The sequence below is a fragment of the Chrysochloris asiatica genome, unplaced genomic scaffold (genome assembly GCF_000296735.1).
Source record: "Chrysochloris asiatica unplaced genomic scaffold, ChrAsi1.0 scaffold00189, whole genome shotgun sequence".
Lineage (NCBI taxonomy): Eukaryota > Metazoa > Chordata > Mammalia > Afrosoricida > Chrysochloridae > Chrysochloris > Chrysochloris asiatica.
This window is the reverse complement of record NW_006408707.1, coordinates 477,026-499,199: the sequence shown is the minus strand read 5'-3', so window position 1 is coordinate 499,199 and position 22,174 is coordinate 477,026. Positions and strand designations below refer to the sequence as shown.

At 37.3% G+C, this 22,174-nt stretch overlaps 1 protein-coding gene across 1 annotated transcript in view; it reads left to right on the top strand.

Annotated features, from left to right (window-relative positions):
- The window catches only part of LOC102835261 (tyrosine-protein kinase Fer-like), a 579,105-nt gene that overhangs the window by 172,348 nt on the left and 384,583 nt on the right, over window positions 1-22,174 (top strand). Inside the window, exon 10 of the mRNA XM_006872259.1 lies at window positions 3,760-3,949. Within this exon, the coding sequence (XP_006872321.1) occupies window positions 3,760-3,949 (190 nt within the window). The remainder of the gene's footprint in view (window positions 1-3,759; window positions 3,950-22,174) is intronic.

The window sequence follows — 22,174 nt, the reverse complement described above, 5'->3', positions numbered from 1 at the left end:
CTGATATTCTCTGCTTTCAGCCAAGATCCATCAGACATGAACAATGATATCCCTCATTCCATGGCCTTTTCTGAATCTGGCTTTAATCTCTGGAAGTTCTCTGCCAATGTTTGCTTGAAGTCGTTTCTGTATGACATTTAGTAAAACTTTACTTGAATGGGATATCAAAGAGATTGTCCTAGCTTGATTACCAGCCTCCTTTTCAATCTTTTATACCTATTTGAATCCTCTGTGCTCCACAGGCACATTATGATCCTCTGCTGTAATAGCCTTCTCGGTACACTCTCATCACCTTCACTCAGTTAATGCTGGCTCTTCTTTTAGATTTTAGCTTAATCATTGCTTCCTCAAGAAAACCTTCTCTTATCCTCTGAGATTAACTCAAGCCCACTCCAACACCCTCCCAAAACACACCCTATTACAGTATAAATGGAGTCCTGGTGTGGCACTGTAGGGTAAGCACTGGACTGCTAACTGCAAAGTAGGCTGTTCAGATCCACCTTGGGAATCCATGAGTCCAAACCGAACTGATGACAGTTAACAGCAACAACAGTCACAACACGATACAAAATACTACTTCTTTGTAATACATATGAAAGTTGTAATTTTTTCATTAACTTTTAGACTTTTTATTTTCTTGCTTTACACTTGAAGCTTTATGAGAGCAGGGACTATGTGTTTACTCACAATTGCATCCTTAACATCTCAGCTAATGCCATGATTAAACAAACCAAACAGCTGGAAAATTGTCTGTCTTAGATTTGGATCTTATGAAAGAATGAATACTTGGCCTGTTTTCTCATATAAGATTCTTTGGATGTGTGAAATGGAGATTTATTCCTATTAGTCTAATAAACATAGTATTTCATTTTTTGACTCTAAAAGTAATATTATTGAACTCAATGATAGGAGGTGCAGCAGTGTTCAATCTCTCCCAGAGTAGAACCTGGATATGAGGATGCTCTCGGCAAAGTTGATTTCAACTGCAGGGTCGGCAGTTCAAGCTCACCAGGTGTTCCTTGGAAACCCTATATAGGGTCGCTATGAGTCGTAACTGACTTGATGGCACTTAACAACAACAACTCCTGATGTGGTACTGTAGGATCAGAACTGGATTGTGAACCACAAGGTTGGCAGTTCAAACCCACCAGCTGCTCTTTGGAAATCCTATACAGGGTCTCTGTGAGGCAATGAGTCAGAATGGACTTGGTGTGACATAACAACAACAAAAACAGAAGTTGATAAAGCTGGTTCCTTTTGGACGCTTTAGGGAAACACCCATTTCTTTGGTTTTCTTTCCAGCTTCTAGAGGCTTCACCCAGTCCTTAGCATTTGGCCCCATGCCACATTGCCTTGTCTCCTATGATTTCTATTATTATATCAACTTCTCTGATATTGCTCCTCTTGCTTCCCTCTTTTAAGGAAGCTTTTATTTTATTTTAATTTTAATAACTTATTTGCAAAGTCCATTCCTTTTGCCTTGTGAGGTGACATATTCACATATCGGGGAAAAGAAATGGAGTTATTGGAGAGGAGGGGCATTATTCAGCTTATCACAGGATTTAAGATACTTATTCAACCTGTATGCTGAGCAGATAATCCAAGAAGCTGGCATCAGAACTGGAGGAAGACTCATTAACAACCTGTGATATGCAGATGATACAACCTTGCTTGCTGAAAGTGAAGAGGACTTAAAACATTTACTGATGAAGATCAAAGAACACAGCCTTCAGTATGGATTCCATCTTAATGTAAAGTAAACAAAATTCCTTACCACTGGACCAATAACCAACTTTCTTACCAATAGAGAAAAGATTGAAGTTGTCAAGGACTTCATTCTTCTTGGATCAACTATTAATACTCAGGAAGCAGCAGTCAAGAAATCAAAGGACGTATTGCATTAGGCAAAACTGCTTCACAAGACCTTTTTAAAGTGTTGAAGAGCAAAGATGTCAGCTTGAGGACTAAGGTGCGCCTGACCCAAGTCATGGTATTTTCGATAACCTTATATGCATGTGAAAGCTGGACAGTGAATAAGGAAGATCGTAGAAGAATTGATGCTTTTGAGTTATGGTGTTGGAAGAGAATTCTGAAAGTGCCATGGGCTGCCAAAAGAACCAATAGATCCGTGTTGGAAGAAGTGCAGCCAGAGTGTTCCTTCGAGGCCAAGATGGCCAAACTTTGTCTCTCATACTTCAGACATATTGTCAGGAGGGGCCAGTCTCTGGAGAAGGATATCATGTTTGGGAAGGTGGAGGGTCAGAGAAAAAGATCCCCAATGAGATGGATTGGCCAAGTGGAAGCATCGATGGACTCAAATGTGGCAACAGTAGTGAGGTTGGCACAGGATCAGGCAGTGTTTAGTTCCGCAGTGCATAAGGTACCGACTTGATGGCACCTAACAACAACAACAACAACAAGATAGAGTAAAACGTGTTGTTGTTTTTTCTCACTTCAATAAATGTTCTTTGAATGATGTTTGTATGTTCAGTTTAAATTTACTTTTTTGTCATCATTGTGCCCGTTGGCCATATTCTATTTAATTTTTCTAAAACAACAACAAAGATAACTAGCGTGTATGGTAAAAATTCATTTTCATGCACATCTGCAGATCGGTAAAGGAAAAGGTTTGTTGTTGTTTTGCATTATTAAATTTTTTATTTTTCTAAGCTTTTATGAAATCTATTTGTAAAGGACTACTGGTAACAGTGGTGTCCTGGGGGGCGCACTGTGGCATAAGTACCTGGACTGCTAATGGCAAACTCAGCAGTTCATACCCAGCAGTTGCTCCTCAGAAATCTCATACAGGGTTGCTATGTGTCAGAATGGACTTGAGGACATTTAACAACAACAATAACAACATCTGGTGACAGTAATGCCTTGAGAGTATTTTTCTTTTTAAGTATAGTTATCTGTTGATTTTGCTCACAATTGTGAAATCATTCACCTTTTTCTTTATTGATCTGCAGATGTGCATGAAATGCATTTTTACCACACATGGTAGTTATCTTTAATGTTGTTGTTACATGCTGTTGAGTCAGTTCCCACTCATAAAGACCCTTTATAGGGTTTCTAAGGAGCAGCTGGCAGGTGTGAACTGCCGAATTTGTGCTTTGCAATCCAGTCGAATTTGTGGTTTGCAATCCAGTGCTGTTTCTACGGTACTACAACAGGAGTCCTGGTGACTAACAAACAGAAATTGACTTTTTCATAGTTTAGGACATAGGAAGTCAGAATTCAGGATGTCAGCCCAAGGGGAAGGCGTATTGTTAGCTCAGGGAAGGTTTTGTCTCTTTTCAGCTTCTGTATCTTGGTTCTTTGGAGAACTCATGTGGCATGGCATCTATTTTCCCCTATCTGTTCTTATATGCCAGCTTAATGTGTTCCTTTATATTTCAAAAGAAGTTCATTTAAGACACAAGGTAAGCATTTCAAACCCACCAGGTGCTTCTTGGAAACCTTATACAGGGTTGCTATGATTCAGAGTAGACTTGATGTCACTTAACAATAACAACACAGTATTACTAAGGAACCCTGGTTGCAGAGTGGGTTGTGAGTTGGGTTGCCAACCCCAAGGTCAACAGTTCAAATATACCAGCTGCTCCATAGGAAAAAGATGAGGCTTTCTACTCCCGTAAAAATTCACAGCCTCAGAACCCCTAACCAGCACCACTATGAGTCAGAATGGACTTGATGGTAGTTGGTTGGATTGTTATGTAAAGAGATGGAAATAATTTGAGTTTAATTTATTGTTTTTAGTATTGTGCTTCTGCTGAGTCAAAAACAGACACTTGAAGAACTGAAACAATCAGTCCAACAGCTGAGATGCACTGAGGCAAAGTTTGCAGCACAGAAAGAACTACTAGAGCAAAAAGTGCAAGAAAATGATGGGAAAGAGCCACCTCCAATAGTAAATTATGAAGAAGATGCTCGATCAGTTACATCTATGGTAAGTGGAAAAGTACTCCAATGAAAAATTTGAAAAGGTAAAGTCTAGACAATAAGTGAATGTAAGGATTAATTCCACTTTGCTAAAACAAATTGTTGCTCTTGTTATTGTACATGTCCTATTATACTTTTCTGCACGTGAAAAATAGATTTGCCAGGACTCCTGGAGAGCACTTTCAGGAACCATGAGTGAAGTCATTAAAGGAAGTCTTGTTTTTTATTTTCTCTTTAAACCTGAAAATTAAAAAAACAAAACTGCACTTTTACGTTTCCCTCCACTCAGGCCTCTTTGCTTTACCTTCAACAGTACAAGAATGCCCCTCATTTACGGTCTTCAAAACCCAACTATATTTCCTGCGAAGGAGCATTCCAGCCAAAGGGTGTACAAAGGGAATGAGGTTAGGGAAATAATGGGGAAATGAAGCTTGGAATCCTGTGTACCCTAGTTAAGGATTGTGTCTTTTCTTTGAATGAAATGGGGAGCCACTAAGGATGGAGGGTCATGACAGAGGAATGACATGCTGTGACTTTTGAATTAAATGGATCACCGAGGCAGCTGTTTCAAGAATATGCCTTAGGGGTGCAAGGATGGAAAATGAGACTATTGCAGTATCTGAGGTGATAGAAGATGATGGTTTGAGCAAAGACAGCAGAATTGGAAGTGTTGAGAAGTTCTGAATTAATAAAGGGAAGTGTCTGTTCTATTCTTTTTATAGCTCAGAAGCAGTTAGGCTTAGGATGCACCCTGCTCTGGTATGACCTTGTTAATAAGATAAAAGAAAAACCCCATGATGGGGGATGACTAGAAAATATAATCTAGTGCATGAGACAAAAAAGACTTCATTTTTGAAACTCTCATTACCTTTCACCCTCCTGCCCTGACTGACCCAGCCATGGTAATGTAACCTATTTCGTTCTTCCTTCCCTCCTGTTCTGATTTCTAGGTTTCCATTTTACTTACTGACTTGGAACTTTATTATTCTTGGTTTTTTTTTTTTTTTTTAAACTCAGGCATTTCTTACTTACACAGTATTTTGAACGTAAAATTCAAATATTAATTGAACCAATCTAAAGTTGTCAAAACTTAGTTTTTTTGGCGTAGATAATTAATAAAATTAATTCTCCTGTTTGATTCAAGTTTTAAGACAAGAACCAAATATAATGTTTTGGTGGTGGTGGTGGTTATGTGCCATGGAGTCAGTTCCAACTCATAGCGACCCTGTACAGGGTTTCTGAGGCTGTAAATCTTTATGGCAGCAGGAAGCCTCATCTTTCTCCCGCGAAACAGCTGATAGTTTTGAACTGCTGACCTTGTGGTTTGCAGCCCGACTTGTAACCACTACGCTACCAGAGCTCCTTAATATAATGTCTTAAGAACTTTAATTCTCTGTAATTATTTGAATACACCAGATTAAAGCCCAAACGTTTTTACTGGGAGAGATTAATCAAAAACAAATGAAATGGAAATTTTGGCCATTTACCCTAGTAATTTAAGGAGCTCTGGTAGCGTAGTGGTTGTGAATCAGGCTGCTAATCTCACGGTCAGCAGTTCGAAAACTACCAGCTGTTCCATGAGAGAAAGATGAGGATTTCTGCTCCCATAAAGATTTACAGCCTAGAAAACCCTGTACAGGGTCACTACCAGTTGGAACCAACTCCACGGCACATAACAACAACAACAACAACCCTAGTAATTTAGTTCCCCAAACGCAAACTTGAAAATCTATAATTTATTGTAGCATGTTTTGGGGTGATGGCACATGGGTAGGTATTATTTACATGTATGCATACACTTGTATTATATTCCTGTTTTCTATTAATTGTGCTGTGAGTAATTAGATGTAGTTTAGGTTTGCTATATTTAATTACTATAGGTATCTATGCTTTTTGATATTCTCTTTCAGTTTTTTCACTTATGAAATATTCATAATCTTTGCCATGTATTAGTCCCAAGCGTAAGTGTATTAGAAAAGAAAATTGCTAGATAACTCAGTTATATTCACTTATGATTGAATGACATCAGATGAAAATTCAAATCATTATGAAAACTCTTATTGAAATCCATTTTTTGTCCTCCCATTGTGTATGGTAGAATTATATAAAGACTTTTTCCTGTCTGTAATTGTAATCATATTTTATATCATATTTGATTATCTTTTTAGGGATTTAATTCCTAAATTTAGGTCTGATAAAGATTAATTGATCAAGGGATTCTATACTTTTATCAGGTAGCATTTTCTAGTATGATAACAGTATTTTCTCTCTCCCGTTTATATAATTGTCTTAGTTATTAAAATGTATTTATTCAGAAAGGTTCTTTACCAACTTTTTTGATAATATTGAAAGTCTGTAAAGTTTCTCGATTTAAAATAAATATTCAATTATATATGTATGTCATATACATATGTACTATATACAAGCATGTTGATATTGACATGTAGATTAAAAATTTTCTAGTGCATATAGCAACAACAATAGCATATAGCTATTTAACATACAATAGAAACTAATATCTGTGTACATTCTATCATTTGATGATAGCAGCCAACTTTACTTTTTCATTTTCTAATTATAATTTTGGAAATAGTTCTGTGAAATTAAATAAACAAATTGCTGGGAGTTGCCACTGAACCAACCCATTCATATACGACAAAATGAAACATTACCTGATCCTGGGCCATTTATACAGTTGTTGGTATGCTTGAGTTTCCTGTTGTAGCCACTGTGTATATGAAGTGTCTTCCAGCCTAGGTGATTGTCTTACAACACTGTAGTAGACAATATTTCATTGCGATCCATAGGGTTTTAAATGGCTAAGTTTTAGAAGGATATTTCCAGGCCTTTTTTTTTTAGTCTTTTTTAATCTGGAAGCTTCTCTGTACACTTTGGGTTACCCTGTTCAGTGTCTCTGTAGGATAGGCACTGGACTGAGAATCACAAGGTCCGTGGTTTGAGCCCAACAGTTACTCCTATTGAGAAAGATGAGTTTTTTGCTCTCGTACATATTTACAGCCTCAGAATATGGGGTTGCTATGATATGGAAGTGACTCACTGGAACTTAACAAGAAGATTCCAACATCATAACAACATGGTATCACAGTATGACAAACTGACAGACAGATAGTGGTAATAAAGCATAGTGGGAATTTAGTAGATTCTGTTTTGAAATTTTTATTAAGGTGAAAGATTGATTTGTTCAGACACCTAAGATATTGTTGTTAGATGCCATTGAGCCAATATAGACTCATAGTGACCTTATGTACCAAAGAATGAAACACTGCCCATTTCTGGGCCATTTTCACATTGTTGTTATGCTTGAGCCCCTTCTGGTAGCCACTGTATCAGTCCATCCCATTGTGGGTCTTCCTTTTTATCTCTTGATGTGCTTTTTCTGGTCCTGGTCCATTCTGATGAGAAGTCCAAAGTTCATGAGAAACATAGTCTTAACCATGTTTTCTCTAAGGAGTGTTTTTCTTCAAGACAAGTTTGTTTATTTGTTCATTTTTCTGACATTCCACAGATTTGTTAATTTTTCTGATAGTCAGTATTCTTTGCAATTTCTGTTTTGAGCCAGTTTTGACTCATAGTGACCTTATGTATGAAAGAAGAAAAACCATCATTACCTATTTCTGTGCCATCCAGTCAATGTTGCTGTGTTTGAACCCTTCTTGTAGCCACAGAATCAATTCTTTTTTGCTGACCCTCGACTTGACCAAGAATGCCCTTCTTCAGTGAGTGGTCCCTCCTGATAAGATCCTAGTTATAAACTGATTATAGAAAACCTTGTTTTATTTTCATTGGGAAATGTGTGTATGAGTGGGCTTGTTACACAGCGATGGCTGGAGTCACTATAAACAGAATTGTTATCGTGTCCCTCCCTTTTAGATCCCAATAAACAGAATTGTTATCGTGTCCCTCCCTTTTAGAACTATGATTAACTAGTAAGTCGGATTTATGGTCTAGTCACCTCAGCATTTTATGGATTAAATGGCATGAAATGAATAATATAAGGGATAACTATGCATTTTCAATTACCTCAAGCCTGTGAAAGTTGGACAGTGAATAAGGAAGACTGTAGAAGAATTAATACATTTGAATTATAGTATTGGCAAAGAATATTAAAAGTGCCACAGATGGCCAGAAGAGCAAACACATCTGTATTGGAGGAATTATAGTCAGAAAGCTCCTTGGAACCCAGGATGGTGAGACTTTGTCTCTCATATTTCGGATATGTTATTAGAAGGGACCTGTCCCTGACCAAGGGCATCATGCTTGGTGAAGTGGTGGATCAATCAAGAAGAGGAAGACTCTACTGAGATGGACTGACACAGTGACAGGAGCAATGGGCTCAAACGTAACAATTGTAAGGATGGTGCAGGACTGCGCAGTGTTTTGTTCTCTTGTGTGTAGGGCTGCTATGAGTTGGAACTGACTCGACAGTACCTAACAGCAGAAATAGCACTTTTGTTGTTGTTAGTGTGATTGGGTCAGTTCTGACTCATGGCCTCTCTATATAGGGTTTCTGAGGGGCGCCTGATATGTTTGAACTGCCTACCTTGTGGTTAACAATCCAGTGCTTACCCTACACTGCCACACCAAGATTACAAAGGTTAGCTATGTTGTTGTTGTTAAGTGTCATTGAGTCGGTTCTGACTCATAGCAACCCTGTATAAGGTTTTTGAGGAGCAGCATGTGGGTTTGAACTGCTGACCTTGTGGTTTGCAGTCCAGTGCTAATCCACAGTGCCACATCAGAAGTGCAAGCATTAGATATAGAAGTGTGTAGTTTATGTTTTGTAATAAAATGAAGCTGGGCCATGCAGTGGTATGACACTTAAATGGCACAACAAGATAATTTTTAAAAGAGTGGGGAAAATGATGTAGACCATAGCATGCACAGTTAGTTTGCCCATCTATTACCAATCCCATTGCTGTGGGGTCAGTTCCAACCCATAGCAGCCGTATAGGACAGAGTAGAACTGCCCTGTCGTGTTCTCAAGACTGTCATGGAAGCAGACCACTGCATCTTTGTTCTGCAGAGTGATGGGTGGATTTGAACTTTTGGGTTAGCATCTAAGTGCTTAAACACTGTGCCATCAGGGCTGCTTGTTACTACGCCAGAGGCATTGCTTTGTTTGAAAGCTTGTCAAAGGACAAAATGAGAAAGGAGATAAAAATCATACAACTCTTAAATAAAGAGAACATGTCAGATTGCAGAGGAATCAAAACTTTCATTCTGTTTACAAACAGAATTTCTTACTGGAGGCTTTAACAATAAATTCTGCACTGTCTGTACCTTTGACAGTATCACCACAGCTAATGTAGGAAGAAACTCATAAGGCCATTCTTTCAGCACCTTGAATTCTCCATTGCTAGTGGAGACCAGAACACCAAAATCACTTCTGCAGCTATCTGATGAACTGATTTTATTCAATAGTAAAATCTGGACTTTCAGAATAATGAGTGGGCAAGTATTCTTTTAACAATTCTTAGTTCCACTTCTCCCAGCAGAAGTTTGAATATGTCATGTTGTTGTTGTTGTTATGTGCTGTGGAGTCGATTCTGACTCTTAGCGACCCTGTACAGGGTTTCCGAGGCTGTAAATCTTTACGGGAGCAGAAAGCCTCATCTTTCTCCCGCGGAACAGCTGGTAGTTTCGAACTGCTGACCTTGCGGCTCGCAGCCTGACTCGTAACCACTATGCTGCCAGAGCTCCTTGAATATGTCATAGATAATTGTATTCTCTGGGAAGGTTCTCAATTGCAGGTATTCTTATGTATGTACCTGTTTTAGAATATCTCTGGATTTATTAGCAAAATCATTGCCTTATTTCTTTAATATTTTGCTAATGTGTATTTTCTTTGAAAATTGTTAGAAATATTTTGTATATTAGAAATGATTTTTTATGTTATCTGTGAAACCTTAATCCCTATGCGCTAAGTGAACTAGGAGGTAGAACAGAAGCACTAAACAGTTCACTGGGATGTCCCAGAAAATCATGATGACTGTTATCCTCCAAACTAAGGATGTTTGGTTTTACACATGCAGCCTCAGTAGCTTTTTTTTTTTTTTTTAATCATTGTTTATCACACAGCTTTTGTCAGTTAAATTTTTAACAGGTGGACTCCTGGTGTAGTGCTTAGGATAAGCACTGAATTACGAACCACCAGGTTAATAGTTAAACCCACCAGCTGCTCCTTGGAAACCCAGTACAGGGTCTCTATGAATCGGAATTGACTTGACAGCACTTAACAACAACAACAGTGTATTTACAGTACTTACTTTAATCAGCTATTCATCCTACCCTTAATCAGTTAGTTTTTTGCATCACTGTAAACCACAAATCAGTACTCCAGAATCAACTAGAAATATTAGATAGGAACCTGAGGGGGAAAAGGAGGTTGAGATTACTTACACAATTTGTAGTTTGGAATCAGTATTACTGAATTGTACATGTAGAAGCTGTTGAATTGGTGTATGTTCTGCTGGGTCTATTCTCAACAACTAATATTAATAATGATACAAAAAATTATTAAAAGTTCATTTCCTGTTATGGTGTTGTTGAGTTCCGTTGAATTGGTTCTGACTCATAGCGACCCTATATAGGATTTCCAAGGAGCAGCTGGTAGGTTTGAATAGTGACCTTCTGGTCCATAGCCCAGTGATAATCTTACAGTGCCACACCAGCATAATTAAAAAAAAAAAAAAAAGATCCTGGTGTGAACAAAAGGAAACTAACTGTGCTAAAGTTCTCCTTGCAATTTTCATGATATATTTTACTCATCAATGTCTCATTATTTTCATGTTTTTTATTCTTAATTTTGCCTTGTACATTTTTTTTTTTCCTTTAAAGATAAGTAGATTTTTAAAGAGTGCTGAAAATTTAGCTATTATATGAAACATTTCATTTTGGAGGGAAGATTCTTTTAAACAAATTTATTTAATATTTTTTACAATTCAGACTTGAAATTTCCAATAAGATTATTTTTTAGAGATAATTAACTTGATTTATTAGCCCTTCGTAACATTAAGATATGTGTGCTAGATTCTTTAAAAGATTGAATCTTTAATTACTACTTACTAGTTGGAGACAGTGTGCTAGATATATAACATATTGTTTTATTTAATAATGACAGTTCTATAAGGAAGGAATTATTATTCTGACCTTTCATTTGAAGACATTTGAGTTCGAGGAGATTAAGAAAGTTAACAGGTTCAAACTGAAACTTTTTGTCACTGAAGTTTGAATTGCATCCAAGCTGTCTTACCTTGTGGCTAAACCTACAGACATGTAGTCAGAGACCTTAATTCAAATACTTTCTGTGCCATTAACTATAAGACCTTGGACAAAATCACATACTCTCTCCAAGATAAGTTTCCTTGTTGGGTAACTTTGGAAAGTTATAGAAAATTTATTGACTTGATTTAAAAATTAAATGAGAAAATACTTAGAAAATCTCTTGCAGTGTTTGACATATAGCTAAGCTCAATAAATAGTAATTAAAGGAAAGAAAACATTGTCATTGTGTTTCCTAAATGTGGGTTTCCAATGATTTTGTGTTGGAGGCTCCATTGCACTTTAAGAATATTTTAGCTCTTTTAAATAATCTAATACAAAAAGTTGATAAAAAATTACCAAGCAGCTCAGTGGGAAATTTTTTCCCTCCTGAAATTGACATATTTTATATTTTAAAAATAAAACTAAACAAATGTATAGTTTGGAAATTTACATCCAAATGCATTCTAGTTTTAAGATGCCATTGGAAAGTTATGTTTTGCGACATAGTTCTTGAATATATAGCAATCATGCATTAATCTTACCATTTTGCATTTTTTATTGTATCATATATAAGGTAGCTCCTTACCTCTTTAAAGTGTTAAAATGTAAAGATACCATGTTGAGAACTAAGGTGTGTCAAACATAAGCGATGACATTTTTAATGGCCTCATAATGCACCCAAAAGCTGGACAGTGAATAAGGGAGACCAAAGAAAAATTGATGTATTTGGATTAGGGTTTTGGCAAAATTATTGAATATACATGGACTTACAGGGAATGAACAAATCTGTCTTTTAAGCAGTCCAAGATAGCAAGGGTGGCAAAACTTTGTCTCTCTTACGTTGAACATGTTAGCAGGAATGACTAATCCCTAAGAAGAACCTCATGCTTAGCAAAGTGGAGGAAACCAGGAAGGCCTACTGTGAGATGGACTGCCACAGTGCCTGCAACAATGGATTCACACATAGCAATGGCTATGAGGATGATGCAGCACCAGGCAGTGTGCATTCTGAGGCACTTAGGATCACTGTGACTCAGAACCTATTTGATGGCACCTCAAAATAGCAGCAATAAGGTAGTGGTATGACAGTTTATTTTTATGAGCAATACACTTTAAAAAAAAAAAATTTTTTTTTGTTGTTGTTAATTGTGTGAAGATTCACAGAGCAGATCATCAGCTTTGTATTCAATAAATTATACGCTTCATTTTATTTTAATGATCGCAATCCCCATTGTAACATCCCACTTCCTCCGTGCTAATCTTGCCTCCCTTCCTCTTCCTTTTCCAACTCTTCTGAATTTTATACATAGGTAAATGTTGCCCTTTTGATCTTGACTGCTTGACCATTCTATGGTGTGTGAATCTCAGTAGCATTGTTACATCCCCTTTATACCTGTGTACTGCTTCATTGAAAATTGAACCACAAAAGTGTTCAGTTCTAGATCTGAAGGGTTCTTGGATTCTTTGGTTCCTGGATCTAGTCTCTTTTTGACTAGTAAGCCTGTCTTGTCTTTTTTAGATTTTGAATTTTTCTTATAATTTTGAGGTTCGTTTGACATTTTCTCCTGCTCTATCTAGGACCTTCTATTTATGAACTGTAAAATGATTGCAATGGATTGTAAAATCAAATGGTGACAAAAAAGAAAAGTAGAAAACAAAATAGAAGGACAGCAGACTAGCCTGGAGCAGCTCAAGGAACAGAAGATACTTCTTGTAAAAAAGACCAGCAGAAAAAATCCAAAAGAAAAATGACAATCTGATTGACTACTAGAAGAACAAGCAAGTTGTTCGCTGGGGAGCCATCAAGGCAAGCAATCAAATCTCTTCAGGACAAACTCCCCTCAAAGACTGAAACTCAAAAGTAACACATGAACAGGAATGTAAGTTTGCTGGCAACCACACTGGTCTACTGGTGAGTGGAAAAGGGAGAAAAAGGAGCAATGAAGAAATGGGCTGAGTTCAACCATGTTCCATAGACTCCCATTGACCTGAAGATGAAAGAGAGAAGAGGAAGGGCTGGTTAGTCCAGAGTGTGGTGAGACCTGGGGACTTCTGAGCTCATGGACAAAGAAAGACATAGCCACAGAAGCTTGAGCTGAGAATGAAACATCTAGCTGATATGAAGTGAGGGGAGATGCATAAGAATACCCACACTTGTAGATAGTGTCCATTCGATGGAGCTTCTTCGATGGCATGACGATCAGAACTCTACTGGAGGAAGATTAAATAAAACACCACTCTTTTGATAAATAAGTGTAAATTGCTACAGTTTGATGATCTTGACCTATACTTATGGGTGTATTAGCTCAAAATACCAACTGAGAGGGAGGGAGTCTTCACATCAAATATCAATCCTGTCCCCTCTGTATACAGGGTTGATGGGATGGGCAACTTAGACATCGAATACCTAAACTGGGGGTACTATAAAGCCATGAAGTAACTAGCTTACAAGTTTTCAAGAGGGAATTTAGTTTCAGAGTGTGCAGGTAGAATCCCCACTGAATAGTTTTCATCCTGTCCACACGGATCTGGTGTTAGGAGATGGGGATAAGATTCTTATGATTCAATAGTGAATAATTGTTATCATGACTATTTGTGACTGTCACAACTGTAAAGGTAAAAGTTTTGTAACAAAAAGTGGGGAGTAGTTAACCTTAGATTCCAGTAACAGGGGACTCTAGGACCATCAAGGGAAAAGAGCATGAGTGGAATGTGGGACCCTATCCATAGAAGCAGGAACACCAGAGATGGAGGCAGAGACGAGGATGTGGAGAGATAGAGCAGCTGAGGATTCTAGAGTCATGGAAAGAGAAGGGTTGTGTGCTGGTAGCCTGTAGACCCTTTGGTTGTTTAAATGATTATATATTCGTGAGTGTTTTTGTGTATACAATTCCTCCCCCCCCCAAAAAAAACAAAAAAACAACAAAACAAAACACCAGAGGAAAGAAGCAAATAGTGTTGAATTATGATGCATGGAAATTCTAATCATTGCAATGAAATGAATGGTGGCCAGTTAATGGGAAAATCTTCTTAACTAAAACTTTTGTATAGTTGCTGCTTTCTAAAAAATGTTTTTATCATATTCTTTGAGCTTTGTTTTATTTTAAAAAAGTTCTGCACACAGTGTCTGAATTTGATGTCTAGCATTTCTTAGTTACATACAATTTAAAAAAAACAATGGATAAAACAGAGATTTAAATAGCAATTAACACATTATTATAAAACAGATTGGGAGCTGGGTGGTTCCATAGGATAAGCACTGGACTGTGAACCACAAGGTCCATGGCTTGAGTCCACTAGCCCTCCTCAGGAGAAAGATGAGACTTTCTGCTTCCTCAAACATTTAAGCCTTGGAAACCCTATATAGGGTCACTATGTGTCAGAAGTGACTTGATGGCACATAACTACAACAGTAGAACAGATGATCAAAATAGAAATTTCATTTTGTGATTATGCATTTATCAAACACTCTAGTACTTTTTTAACTTGCCACTTTACTCCCCTTGTACATACCTGTTGCTGCTGCCTCCAATTATTTTTTAACTTCAGCACATTCTTGCTGCAAGGGAATTTTTGTTTTCATTGAGATCCTAAAGACATTTGCACATAATTTAGGGCTTTTGTGTTTACTATTTTAAAGAGAGGAATCGTAAGTCTTTACTGTTGTACTTAATTGCAAAATAATAAAAAATTTAAATATTAAATTAAGGTAAGTGTTATAATAGCTGAATGCTAGGTTTTGTTTCAAGAAGTGCTTGAATGTTCAGTCTATCCTCTGTGACCTCAAGATCCAAATACCTAGAATTGGTTTTTGCATGTTACATAGGAAGAATATACTTTGTTTCATTTAAAATATCATCTAGAAAGAGATTTGTTTCCTAAATAGCATAAGACATGAAGATTTCCTCTTCTTTGCTCTGAAAACCAAGAACATTTTGTTGCATGTATCTATTCCTTTAATACACAATCAACTGGTACACATCCGTGCCAACAGGGGGAGACAGCATCAAATAGCAGATCCAGATCTCTGTCTCTTCTGTCTTGCTTTTGCCTCAGACAGGAAAGTCTGTGGTGATGACTTTTGTGGGTTCATCATAACCAGCTCTAACATCTAGATTTGAGATGGAGCAGAAAAAAACATGCCTGTTTTGTGATAGTAAGCTGGAGCATAGTTCTGACTCCAAATACTGTAAAAATTGTGCTTTGACACTCAGCACTGAGGTTGCAGGCCCTTCTACATCAGAAGTAAGAAAAGATCAGGTAAGGAAAAAGGCTGCCTCAGGTCTGATTTAGCCAGAGCTCAGAACCTTAAGAGTTCAGCAGTCATGTACTTTATGAAGCTTCTTTTAACAGAAAGGATACTGTTTCTTGACTTCTGAATCTGGTGGACGAAATTTTTTTGAAGGAATACTGTCACTCAGATGCCAAGCCAAGGCTATTTAAAAAAAAAAAAAAAAGGCTGGTTTTCATATCATTTACTCTCTTAATTAAATTCAGATTTGAAAAAAAAAAATACATACTTTCTACTATTTCAGTACCTAGGAAGGGAAATGAGAATGCAGTATTCTTAGATATCTAAAGAGAAGTATGCTCAATTTTCTAGTGATATTAAAATTTTTGTTTCCAATTTTCAATTTCACCAGTTGCTGGTGAGCGCAATTTTACCTCTGTTGTAGTTTTTCTGTAAGCAAAATATAAATGATATTTTTCTTGAACATAAGTATTAAATAATTGACTTTACCTGACACAGCTTTTAATTAGAATATATAAATGCATGGTTTATTACTTATAATAAATTCTTAAAGTTCAATTTAATAACCTGGAAGATACTATTTTCTTAATTTAAAAATATATCATAAGCATATAATTTCTATAAATAATTAATAGGAGTAAAGCCCAAATCTATTGCGTTGGTAAATAATTAATTATATTTACATGTTATTTTATAGTTTATGAGTAATTGACTGAACCTTCAAGTCTCTGAATTAATGTACCTGTATTTTAACCCATCATTTTTTTATTGGTTTACTATATTAAAAAAATTCTGACTTTTAAGTAAGAAATAATTTTTAAATTATGGTCATTCAAATAAGAAAGATAAATGTCAAAAAGAATGTTTAATGATTATGTAGCTTAATATATATTTTTCCTTATACAAATAGTTGTGATAGATAAGCAATTCCATTTTAATGTTACCAAACTCAATGTTTGGTTTATGGTGTTCAAAATATTTCTACTATTGTTAAGGTTATTGAATCTGTTCTGATTCATAGCAACCCCTATGAGTTTCTGAGACTTTAAATCTTCGTGAGAGCAGAAACCTCATCTTTCTTCCTCAGAGTGGCTGGCGATCTTGAACTCTGGACCTATAAAAATGTTGTTGCTGTTATGTGCTGTTGACTCAATACTGCCTCAGCGACCCTGAATAAGGTTTCTAAGGAGTGGCTGGTGAATTTGAACCGCTGACTTTGCAGTTCAAACTGACCTTGTAGTCTAGTGCATTATCCTGCAGCGTCACACCAAGATATAGGGGATGAATAATGTAGAGCAGTCATCTGGTCCAGTTTACTATTTCATATATGATAACTACTCACACAGCTAGCTGGTGACTCACACCACATTTTTTTTTTTTTTTTAATTTTATTTCAAGTTTTATTTTAATCTTTATTTTCTGATGTATATTCTTTTATGATTCTTTAAAAATATTTTTCTGTCCTTCTTTTTGCTTTGTAATTGACTTCATTGTAAATATATGTCTCTTGTTCATTTTTTTCAGCCTTGTAGTTTTGTTTTCTTTGATCTGGATTGAATTCGGGATGGTGTTGCTGTATATGTCAGTCTTATGTTGTCTGCTGTTGTTGGTTCACAGTCCAAAGAACACCCTTTAGTACTTTTTGTAAAGTTGGTCTTTTGTTGGTTTTAAATGCCATTGAGTCTGGTTATTACAAATTCTTTCATTTTTGTTTGTCTGGAAATGTTCTAATTTGTTGTCATGTTTGAGGAACAGTTTTTCTGGATATATGATTCTTGATTGGCAGTTTTTTTTTTGTTTGTTTTGTTTTGTTTTGAGTTTTGTAAGTCACCCCATTGCCTTCTTTTTTTTTTAAGTTTTTATTGTGAATTATGTGGGTTTACATGAGAGAACATCAGTTTTACATTCATCCTATCGTATTTCATTTTACTTCAAAAATATGGAATGCATCATGAATTTGCATGTCATCCTTCCACAGGGGCTATGCTAATCTTCTCTGTATCATTCCAGTTTTAGTATATGTGCTGCCGAAGCGAGCACCCCATTGTCTTCTTGCCTGCATGATTTCTGCTGAGAAATTAGAACTTGATCTTATTGGTTCGTTGTAGGTAATTTTTCATTTTTCCCAAGCTGCTTTCAGACTTCTTTCTGTGTATTTGATTTTGTAGTTTGATTATGATGTGTCTTGGCAATTTTCTTTTGGGGTCTATCCTGTTTGGTGTTTGTTCAGATTGTTGAATGTTTATATTCTCATCTTTCATAATGTTAGGGAAGTTTTCATCCTACATCTTGTTGGCTAGCTTTTTTGTGCTTTTGTTTGTCTCTTCTTATTCTGGAATTCTAATTACCTGCAAATTATTATTCTTCCTGATGTCACACACGAATCTTATGCTTTATTTAAACTTTTAAATGATTTTTTCCAAATGTTCTGCTAGTTTACTAGTATTGAGAGATTTATTGTCAAGCTCACTAATTTGGGCATCCATTGATTCAGTTCTACTCATTTGCACTTTCATTGTGTGCTAGCTTCTGAAATCTTAGTATGAGCCTTCCGGATTTCTATTTGTAGGTTTTTACATTGTTTATAGTGTTTCATCTTTTTTGTTTGTTCATGTAGTGTTTTCCTGAATTATTCATTGTCTTCTTCGATTTTATATCAGTCATTTGAAATACCGAATACCATTCTCTTGAATTCTCTTTCAGGTAATTCCTATCATTTCATTCCTCAAAAGTATTTTCTAGCCCCCCCGTCTTGGTCACTTGTTTGAGTCACTCTATCTTACTTCTTTGTGTTAACAGAAATTGCCTATTGCTTCTGATACAATGATTTTTGTTGAATTTGTGTTTAATTGATGACTGTATGTTGGTGTGTTATTAGTCACTCACTAATTGTCTCCTGGTTGGTGTCATTAAGGGATATAAGTGTGTGCACTGTTCTGTTTGCCATTCATGCACCTCAATTTACCATCAGTTTGGCTGATGTTGGTTGCTGTTGTTGGTCAGGTGTATAGCAGCTGTTAATGGTTTTTGCCTGGTGGATGAGGTTTGTAGAGGGTATACTTGTGACTGGGCTGTATCAGCACGGTTGCTGTCCCCAGTTGGGTGAGGCAAGAAGAGAAAACACATATGCTAGAGGAAGGAAAACAAATAAATGAACAACAGTGAAAAAGGAAAATAGTATAGAAATAGAATGCAGGCATCAGACAAAGAATACAAAAACTAAAAATGAGAAGAGAGGAAGAGGAAGGAAAAATAATTAAAGCCTTGGAAGATAAAAATTAGAAAATTAAAGAAAGAAGAACTAAACACAATTAGGAAGAGAGATGAGTAAAAGACAAACCACCGAGTAGTAAAGAAAAAACAAGAGAAAAAAGAAAAATATGAAAATGAAAAACAGAAGCAGCATGAGGACGAAGAGTAGCAAGAATAAAAGGAAAGTGCAAGGGAAGATACAAAGGATAAAATGCAAGGGGTGGTAAAGAAAGGAAAAAGATGCAGAAAGAAGAAATAAACAATCACAAAGTCTTTTCCTTAAAAGACCAGGACAGGTGCCAGATCCAGAGAGGAGCAAATTGGTTCTCCTGCCTTCAAAGAACCTCATGTGATATGTGGACAAAGGCTGAGACCTTGACACTTGGAGTCATAGATGGAGTACCTATAGGCTTCTTCTTGTTGTTAAGTGCTGTCGAGTTGATTCTGACTGATAACTACCTTGTATAGGGTTTCCAAGGACCACTGACTTTGCGGTTCAAATGACTTAGCAGTCTAATCTGTTAGCCCACAGTGCCACACCAAGACTCCATCTATACACAAAAATCACTTTTGTAGATCCCAAAGCAGCTTGAGGATCAAGGTATTTCCATTCTAGTGACCAGCCGAGGGCACGAGTTGCTCCCGTCTAGAGTCAGCTCTGTAGGTCTGGAACAGACCAGACCTGATTCCAAGTGCCAGGGCGGATGCTGTTAGCTCCTAGTTCAGTTTAATGAGGCTCTGACTGCCCAGAGAGTAGAATGTTCTGAGTGTACTAGGTGAGGGCTGGCCAGGTCTTTGATCTCCAGGGTAATGTCGGTTGGTGGTGGTGGCGGTGGTGGTAGTGCTAGTTATGGTTATGTGCTGTGGATTTGGTTCCAACTTATAGCGACCCTGCATAGAGTTTCCTGGTATGGGTTAATATGCCAGACTACAAAGTTGTTTGAACTGCAAGGTCAGCAGTTCAAGCTTACCAGCCACTCCTCAGACACCCCATACAGGGTCGCTATGAGTTGAAATCAATTCTTCGGCACTTAACAACAATAACAGGGTTTTCAAGGCTGTATATCTTTATGGGAGCAGCAAACCTCACTTTCTTCCATGGAGCAGTTAGTAGATTGGAATTGCTGACCTTGCAGTTATCAGCCTAGTTCATAATCCACTATGCTACAGATCTTTCTCTTTCTCTCCACCAATACACAGTATACTTCTATGCCACAAACCACCTCTGCCTTCAAAGCTGTCTGTTACATTTCAAGATGACCATGCCAGGGGCACAGATCACCTTTCTTCCCTTTTTCCCCTGGTCTGTTCAGATGCTTCTAGTTAGGACTGGTCCAGGGCTGGCTTGGGCCAGCTCTGAATGTTTGGTAAGGATCACCTGAATCCAGGTGCTGGGGTTGGTGTGGATTGTTCCTTCTCACTTTGATTGGATCACAACTGCTATGCTTACCACTGGGCGTCTGTAACTGCTGACTGCCCGGAGAGTGGGAGCTTTGCTGTATGTCTAAGTAGGTGGGGGCTGGCCATGCCTCTGGTCACCAGGGGAATGTGGGGAACAACAACAACAACAAAAATCACACCTTTATCTCCACAAATCACTGGTGGTTGATAAGCGTTGTCGAGTCAGTTTTGACTCATAGTGACCCTATATAGGGTTTCCATGGAGCAGCTAGCTAGTAGGTTTGCACTGCTGTTCTTGTGGTTCACAGTCCAGTGCTGATCTTATAGCACCACACCAGGAGTCCAAATCACTGATATGTCTTTGCAATACCAATATGTTGTTTTGTCTCTGAAGCCATTCACAAAAGTTTAAGGTGGCCACACCACATCTGGTTGGCTGGCCAGATCACCAATCTGTTTCCTTCTTTTTTTTGGCTGCATGTGTTCAACTTCCTTTCCTAGTTCATATGGTGCCATAGGATAAGCACTCGACCTCAAGGTCAGTTTAAACCTCAAGGTTGATGGCTCAAATTCACCAGTTGCTCCTCGGAAACCCTATACACGGTCACTATGAGTCAGAACCAACTTGATTGCATTTCCAGCACCTTCAGCATTGTTTCGATCAACAAGACTGTATTTTCTAAGCACTGATCCTGCTTCTTTGTCTCCAAGTGTCCCGTTCCAATCACCAGTAGTTACCAATGCATTTTGATTGCATGTTTGCTCAATTTCTGACTGAAGAAGTTGGTAGAATTTTTCAATTTTGTCATCAGTGGCTTTAGTGGTTGGTGTGTAAATTTGAATAATAGTGATATTAACTGATTTTCCTTTAAGGTGTAAGGATGTAAGGATATTATACTTTGCAGACAGCATTGTACTAAAGGGTGGATCTTGAAATACTGTTTTTGACAGTGAATATGACAGTCTCTTCAATTTGTTCTTCCCTAGTGTAGTAAACCACATGATTGAGATTCAGAATGGCCAATATCAGTCCACTTTAGCTCACTGAAACCTGGGATGTTGGATTATGTGTTCCATTTTATTTTTGATGATTTCCAACTTTCCTAGATTCGTGCTTCATGTAGTTCAAATCCCAGTTATTAATGGATGTTTGCAACTGTTTTTTGCTGTTGTGAGTTGTGCCACATCAGAAATTGAAGGTCTTGAAAATTTTGCTCTATCCACATCATTAAGGTCAGCTCTACTTTGTGGAAGCAGCTCTTCCCCAGCCATAGTTTGAGTGTCTTCCACTCTGAGGTGCTCGTTTTTCAGCACTGCATCAGACAGTGTCTCAGTGCTATTCATTAAGTTTTCAGTGGCTCACCGTTCAGAAATGGTCAGTGTCTCCTTCTTTTTTGTCTGTCTTAGTCTAGAAGCTCTGTTGAAACCTGTCTACCCTGGGTGAACTTGCTGATGTTTAAAATACTGGTGGAATAGCTTCCAGCATCACAGCAACATATAAGCCACCACGGTACAACAAATTTACAGATGAGTGGTATTATAATTCACTACTCTGTGAATCACAATCTGAGACACACACACACACACACACACAAATCAATCTGTGAATCACAGATCTGTGTGCTCTCATTCACCTTTGAAATAAACAGAATACAACATGAAGCTCTTAAAACCTATAGTCAGTTCATAGAAACCTTATTATCCAGCTTAGATTTTGTTAGATGTTAATGTTTATGTTTTGGTTTCTAAGTTATAAATTTTTCTATCGAAGGCAAAAAAAACTGATAATACTGTTTAGGGGCTCCAGTGTTCAGGAAAGAGTGAATGATAGGCACTAAGTGCATAGTAGAGAGAGGCATAGTGGTAACAGAGGCTTTCAGAAGCTGAATGACTGAGGTCATAGTGATCACTAAGTGACCAAAGCAGAAAGAGGTGTGAGAGATAATGATTTCAGTTGTGTTATATTAAATTTGAGATGCTGTGGACAGTCATATAGAAATGATTCACAGACAGTGTGGGATGCCAGTCTGACGATAGATTATA